The following is a 7,822-nucleotide window of genomic DNA, read 5'->3' as shown; positions in this document are numbered from 1 at the left end:
TGATTCTGTCTCAGGCTGCTCACAATGCAATCAACTCCAACATGAGTTATGATGGTCTTTGTGTGGATGAAACATCAGTGAAGGTAAGTCTCTCTCTCTCTGATTGCTCTCTCTCTTTGAAATGTAATCTTTGATTAGATATTACAATGAATTTTACCATGCAAAATAGTTTTTTCATTTATCATACATCTTGTAAGGGGGAAGAGATTTTGTTTGAAATAGGTTCATTGTTTTCTTTTCTTTGCCTCCTCATCTTTGGATGTTAATTAATGTCTTACACCTAATAGGAATGGGCTGGTATTGAAATGCAAGGAGATAAAGTTGAAGTTGCTGAGTTTGATGTCCTTAGAAGGAGGAGAAATATTACGGCTGGGGAAAAAACCTCAGACAGTAACTTTCGTGAACTAGATCAAGAACCTTGTCAAGAAACATCAGATGACAAAGACGTTAATGTATACAACGGGGATGTTGAGAATGCACGTGTAAACATCCTTAGGGAAGAAAGGAAAGAACTAGATCAAGAAGATTGTCAAGAAATGTCAGATGGCGAAGATCCTGAGGAGATATATGATAGTACATCTTGGGAAACTCAGGATTCATCGGACGATGATGTTGGGATTGTAGATGACAGTTTTTTTGAAGAAATTAATCGGGAGCGTATTCTCGAGCCATCTGATGATGAAGACATTGAGAATGTATATGAACCATTTGGTGTCTGTTGTTCACCGTTACACCATTCTTTGAAGACTTGGAAAAGCCCTCATGAATTTCCAGGAAAGGTACTGTAAATTTCTGTTCTTGAAAAGCTTTTGTAATTTTTTAGTTTTGCACTTCCATTTCTTTTGAGAAAGAAAAAATGAAACCTTTCACTTGTTCTTATCTGAATACAAACCCTCTGTCGTTACATGTGGATAACTTTCGGCGAAGCTGGAAAGTCTGACTGTTAAACTTTTGCAAGACGGTATGGTAACAGTTACTTATAGTGGGTATGCATTCAACCTTTTCAGTTTACTTTTAGCTGCATTCTTGAGAAGACGTGCTTTTCTTCCCTGTCCTGCTGTTTGGCCTTTTTTTTTGCTTGTATAATTTACCTTTTTAATTCTGAAGATTAAATCCCCACCTGTGATTGCTCCTACTTCTGTTGAAGCTCATCCAAGCTCAAGAAAGGATTCTAGAACACCTTTGGATTTTCTTAGCTAAGGACGGATGAGGAAATTTCTAGTGTTCCTCAAGAACTTATTGGGGTTAGGTTTGGTGGCTTGCTTAGCCTAGCCTAAGTAGTTGAGTTTTTAGCCTAGCCTACCAAGTTGAACCTATCTTATCAAACCTGCTCTTCAATATGCCGGAGCATGTTCTTCAGATTTGTGACTTCTGCAAGGAAATGATTTTCCCATTCTTCAAGAGTTTAAGATTAGGTTAAGTTGGATACAATTTCCATCTTAGCCTACCCTTATCTATCCTAGTCCAACCAGGCTGGTTTGCGACTCAATATCCAAGTTGTTCTTGCGCACACAATCATTAACCCTTAGTGGACGGATTGAGCTCCAGTGTGAAGTAAAACAGGTTTGGGGAGGTGGACGGATTGCGCTTCAGTGTGAAGCAGAATTATGCACCACTGTTATGGTAATAATGATTCCCCTGAACAAAGGTGCCAATACTTCTATATGCTATAAATTCACTAATGGCAACTTTTATACAGACGTGAGAGTTAGGCCAGTATCAGTAATGCTTGTGACTTCAAGCAGGAAGGTACTGCATCTCTCGCTCTCACGAGAGTCTTTTTGTAAATTTGCCTGTAAATATACGAAGGGGTTGCTGTTGTTTTATGTTTTTGTCTTTTACGATAGTATGTCGGTTGTAAATGTAATTTTACAAAGAAAATTGCAAAGAAATATTAGAAAAAGTATGTAAAAGTAAAAAAAAGTTACTGAATCTTCCTTCTCGTAAACTTACGTGAATATTTTACAACAAATATGCAAAAAATGTTACTGTTTTTATTTCTCATCAGTTTTGATATTGTGTGAGCAGTAATAATTTTACAAAATCCAAAAAACTTATTTATTAGAAAAAACATAAGTTGGTAAAATTTACGATTGTCTTGTAAATGAGTTGGTAAAATTTACGATTCTTGCAAATGAGGCCCCACTAGGGGTGGTAAATAGTAATTTTCAACTTCTCGCAGAAGGTAGGGAAAATTTTTTAGAATTTTTTTATTTATACAGAGTGAATGTACGTGTCATTCTCTTTCCATTGATGTGATTTTTTTTTTATTTTGCTGACCTCAAAGTTTCCCCAGTCTGGGGTGCTGCACATTGATAAATTATGCCGTCCCTTAAGGGTTAATGTCAGTCTATAAGCTTTACGTAACGTAGCTCAGGGTCGGCACTGTGGTGGTTCCTTAGTCAGTTGGACGGGGGTGGGTGTCCTATCATCATAAAGCAACTCCTCTTTTGAGTAGCTTAATGAACTCGAGTCATCATTGACGATCTCCACATAGGATGTCTCCTCTGTTGACAGTGCACATTCCATTGACAATACAGCACTGGGACATCTCTGTCGACGGCAACTCCCCTTTTTGAGTATCTTACTGAATCAGTGTCATCATAGGGGATCTTCTCGATGTTCCGAAGTCTGTTGACAGTAGACTACTTAGCGTGCATCTACATCGAACATCTTATCATAGGACATAATAGTGAGAGGACATCTTTTCTAATCGGTGTTGTAGAAGGTTTCTCTCCAGTTTTGCTTCTTTGCAGCTGTTTGCTAACTAATGATCTAGTCTAGGCAAGCTTCTCTTTGTCCCAGATAAGCATTTTTTTCTTCAAACCAGTTCTTTCACGTAAAGGGTGTGGACCTCTCCTTATGTCCATGTTCATGGAATCTTTAACAATTTTGCACATTTGTTTGCTTTGGCTTCAGGAGTGGGATGCGACATGGCCTTCTAACTGTAGTACTGTACTGTTGAGCCGTTGGGAGAGAATTTAGATTGAGACCTCACCCTTGAGACTTGCTTTGCCAGCCTTGGAATTGTTCTAAATTGGTTGCCGAGTTGCACATCCTTTTTTACTTTTTGGCTCTCTGTATTCAGGATTCCTCTATTGCTTGTTCATGAGTGCTAGATCTTTGAACCTTGAAGTTTCTGGTGATAGATTTGAAAATTTATTTTTTCCCCAAATTGTTTGTTGAGAGGCAGATGAGATGCTTTTATGAGTAGTGCAATCCTTGTTTCACTTTGTGATGAGATCCCCAAAAAATGAGGCCAGGTTTGGTTCTTTGATACATTGGCAGGCCAATGGTGGTAGTTTGCAAGAATACCTTTCTTTCTGGTTTCAGGAGATGACCACCTGGTCAGTTTATTTTGTGAGAAATTTACGGGTTCATTTAGATGCAAGAAATATTTTATCTCATTTGTGTTTTAGTGACCGGATAGTTTTGAAGACAGATTTTCTGGTTCTCTTATTTTATTCTGTTTCAGACTGGTCCAAAAGTAATAAAGTGCAACAAGAATGATGATGAGGACCTTCATATGTATGTACATGGCCTGGATAAAAACTCTCCTTCCTATGCAAAAAGAAAACTTTCCAGTTTTCTAGCTGAAGGCTCTGCCAAGGTAATTCAATCACGTTACTATGAATTTTTCCAAGTAAAATAGTAATTGACTAGTACTTTGATTCTAATGATCTTTAATCTTGTAAGGGGAAGTTCTTTCGTTTGACGTGGAGAGTTGGCCTTGAAGTCGTATGTTTATTTCTTGTCTCATGTCAGGAGTTGGCTGATATTGAAATGGCAGGTGAGAGAGTTGCTGACATCAGTGTGAAAAGGAGGACAAATATTACAGAAGGAGAGAAGCCATGTGAATCTAATAGTAACTTGAGAAGAGATGGAACAGTAGGATGCACTCAACAGCCATCAAACAACAAGGATAATTGTAAGAACTACCTGAAACTGCTCCCTGATGAGAATGTGAACAAAGTGTGTGGAGATAGTTTCTCATCAATTCCTGGTTCTTCAAAGACCTGCATGATGCGTCACCAGTTGACACTGACAAAAAAGGTACTGTAAATGAGTGTTCATTATAGTTTGTGCAACCTTGTAATTTTTGTACTGTTAATTTCACAAAATAAGCAAGACAAAACTTGTTGAATTTCCTTAGAACAGACTTATCTGATATAATCATTTTAACCTAAACAGATCATTCCAGCATTTTCTGATACTGGAAGATCTAACATGTTAATGCTCCTAATGTCTTTTTTCTGAAATCTTAGGCATATTTTGTGAGTTTATCTTAGGACGTCATGTTGTCGGTGGGTGTTGTTGCTTATGTTTCTGCATAAAATAATGTAAATTTTATGTTTATTCTGTCAACGGTTATTAAACTTCATATACTTCTTCATATATTTCATAGATTTACATGGTACAGTAAATGTTATAATATGTAATTGCATTTCCCATCAATTTTCAAAGTTTGAAAGTTTGAGCTCAGATGTTGCACATTTACATTTCATGTACTGTTCATAAAATTTCCTTAGTAAAAAGTAGTTAAAAAAATATAATATATAGTAATTGGTTGTTGATTTTAAAAAATAGCAATGAATTATTAGACAAGGCTAAATTTGGTAAGCCTGTATAAATGTTTTATTATTCACATTTAGCGTGGGAAACGTGTTTCGTTACCCATTCACAGCCACATTATTGTGATAATGTACATTATAGTGTTACAAAGTTAGATAAGCCATAAGTTGTACGGTATAGGTTGTAAGTCAGCAACTATCTGTATCTCTGGCTTAGGTTTATTGGCAGCGAACAACCATGGCATACATAAATTTGGAATCTGCAGTGATGATAGCTGTAATATAAGATCCTATGTGGCATCTCCACATTGTCACTAACAAAGTTGTTTTAGTGCAGATGCCCAAGTTGAATTGCTAAGATGTTAAGCTATCAGCCACAGACATTCCTGCTAAAAGGAATGTTTTGAGAGAGATTTTCAATTGCCAGGGACAGGTAGGTCCCTGACCTTTTTGCTTGGGAAGTGAACTTTTGGGGAACTAGTGTTCAACCTCTTTGCCACACAATTATACAAATACAGAAAGTTCCCAGTGTTTTGTTCTTTGTAGTAGACCTTATGCTACCTAAGAATACTGCTTCCTACATTCTCAGGGGCACCAAGATATCTTTGCCTTTCCTCCTGTTGGTTTGATTTGCTGGAAGGTGAACTTAGTTTTTGTCACTCCTTGTCTCAAAATGACTTGATTTGTTGAAATATGAACCTATTTTCTATTACTGTGGGTCTCAAGATGAGTGTAGTAGGTCCTGCTTTTCTCTCAGGCTTGTAAAAGAGAGTGGACCATCTTCAATTGGTGTCGTAGAAGGTTTCTCTCCAGTTTATGCTATTGTGCAGCAGTTTGCTAACTAATGATCTAGGCTTGGCAAGCTTCTCTTAGTCCCAACATTGAAGCCTATTTCTCTTCATCAAACCACTTCTTCCAACTAAGGGCGTGGACCTATCTTTTGTGTGCATGTTCATTGCATCTTTTAACAATTTTATGCTTAAGTTTATCTTGGCTTCATTAGAGATGTGACTTGTTCTTCATAGCGTAAGTCTAGTGCTGTTGAGCCATTAATAGAGGTTCTTGAGATTGAAACCTCACCCTTGATAATTATCATGGTAGCCTTGGGATTGTTCTAAATTGGTTGAAGAGTTGCACAACCCTTTTGACTTTCTGGCTCTCAGTATTTAGGGTTCATCTATTGCTTGTTCATGAGTGTTAGATCTCATAACTGAAACGTTTCTGACAATAGGTTTGATAATAACATAGTTCCCCAAATTGTTGGTTGAGAGGCAGATGAGATGCTTTTGTGCCTTATGCAATCCTTGAGATACTGTGTTAGATCCCAAAAATCTTGGTCCATTTTTGGGTTCTTTATACAAATAGCACTGCCAAGGAAATTGTAGTAGTGCGCAAGAATAGTAAATGGTGGTAATGCTCATAATTTTTGTTTTTTTGAATTAGGATTTTTTGTGAGTTTTTCTTGTGACATTGCATGTTTTTCCACATTAATTTAATTTAAGTTGTTAGTGAAAATTTTGCTAGCCTAACCTATCCTTAAATTATTCAATTATGTGATCCACTCACCTGTTCACGTTCTTTTTTTCTCTATGCAATCCAGCTTACGACAACAAAACCCCAAACAGACTTACAACCCAACCATTATCGACCTAACCTTCAGAGAGCTCTCTCTACCTCTCGACCATTCTTTGAACACTACCGCCCGTGTTTGTTTACATTTTTCTCCCTCCTGCCATTTTCTTCCTGTGACGTCACTTTCTATGACATCAGAGTTCAAATCTCCGACTGGCCAGTGAAGAACAAGAGGAATTTGTTTCTGGTGATAGAAATTCATTTCTCGCTATAATGTGGTTTGGATTCCACAATAAGCTGTAGGTCCCGTTGCTAGGTAACCAATTGGTTCTTAGCGACGTAAAAATAAAAAATCTAATCCTTCGGGCCAGCCCTAGGAGAGCTGTTAATCAGCTCAGTGGTCTGGTTAAACTAAGATATACTTAACATTTTTTCCTATGACATCACAACAATAACATACTTTTTAAACATAAGGAATGCTTTGCTGTAAAAACATCTTATAAAATTAAACATGTGCTTTCTTTTTATACATTTTGTAATGCCCATACACTTCATCAATGCAGAAAATAAAAATAAAATAATGACTAACTTATAAAACTAACATAAAATCACACTTATCTCCTCCCTCCCCTCCAGCCTTTTCTTATCCTAATCCCCTCTAATCTCCAGTATTCTCCTGTTCTTTACCCTCTACATAATTCCTAATGCTTTCCCCAGAAACTCCAGCTTTGGTCAATACATTAGCTATTTGATGCTTTCCTTTTATCCATCTCACCTCATATTTCTCCAGATTCTATTGTTTCTCTTATTGCTGCAATATCAATTTTTAATCTCTTACTACTTACTCCAGTACTTGATTTTATTGCAGTCATTAGGGTTTTACTATCAGTTTTCACCAGTGCTTCTAATTTTCTCCCTCCTACTATCAATCCTTCTATGGCCTCCCCCACACTCACAGCTTCTGCTTCAATGGTGGACTTTGCTACTCTTCTGGATTTTCTGGATTTCCACCATATGGGGCTTCTCCTCTTACCATCTGTCAATGGTATCGCATAACCTAATTGAGTATGACCATCTTCAGTATTCCCGAATGAAGCATCTGCATAGGCTTCCCAATAAATCTTTTCTTCTTCTAACTCACTTGTCACTTCTCCCATTATGCTCTAGTTTTTCTCACTATCTTAATCAGCTTTCACATATCCTGAGTCGTTCCTTCTTTAAAAGCTTTACTTAATTCACTAACATCATATGATATTTCTGGCACGGTATGTAGCGATACCCAATTCAACTGTCCTACCACTGCTCTATATTCTGTTAACTCCTTTTGTCATAATACTCTATTAATTGTAAATCTTCTGGCTTCTGGTTCTCTTATAGAATTTATATACTGCCACTGATTAAGACAAATTCCATTTTCCTTATGCTTTACTATTACTCCTATATACTTAAAACTTTTACTTTCTTGTTCTCCTACTTGTAATTTCCCTTTCAATTTCCCAATTGTTTCCTTTAAAAATTCTTCAGTTCCTCCATAGCAAAAATCGTCTACACGAGTACATAAAATACCGTTCAGTTTATTGTCTTTCTTCCAAAAGAATATATTAGGTTCTAATCTACTCCTCTCGCCTTTCAGCTCCTCCACCACTTTTACCACCTTACAATACCATGCCTTTGCTGCA

The 7,822-nt window shown here is 37.0% G+C and overlaps 1 protein-coding gene across 1 annotated transcript in view; it reads left to right on the top strand.

Moving 5' to 3' along the window:
- The first annotated feature begins 291 nt into the window (after positions 1-291).
- Positions 292-7,822, top strand: part of LOC136837803 (uncharacterized) — a 31,429-nt gene continuing 23,898 nt past the window's right edge. The window contains exons 1-3 of the mRNA XM_067102711.1: positions 292-779; positions 3,476-3,610; positions 3,766-4,053. Of these exons, the coding sequence (XP_066958812.1) occupies positions 306-779; positions 3,476-3,610; positions 3,766-4,053 (897 nt within the window). The 5' untranslated portion in view covers positions 292-305. The remainder of the gene's footprint in view (positions 780-3,475; positions 3,611-3,765; positions 4,054-7,822) is intronic.

The sequence above is a fragment of the Macrobrachium rosenbergii genome, unplaced genomic scaffold, assembly GCF_040412425.1.
Source record: "Macrobrachium rosenbergii isolate ZJJX-2024 unplaced genomic scaffold, ASM4041242v1 13864, whole genome shotgun sequence".
In the NCBI taxonomy this organism is placed as follows: domain Eukaryota; kingdom Metazoa; phylum Arthropoda; class Malacostraca; order Decapoda; family Palaemonidae; genus Macrobrachium; species Macrobrachium rosenbergii.
The sequence above is the reverse complement of the archived record's forward strand: the minus strand, read 5'-3'. Positions and strand labels throughout refer to the sequence as shown.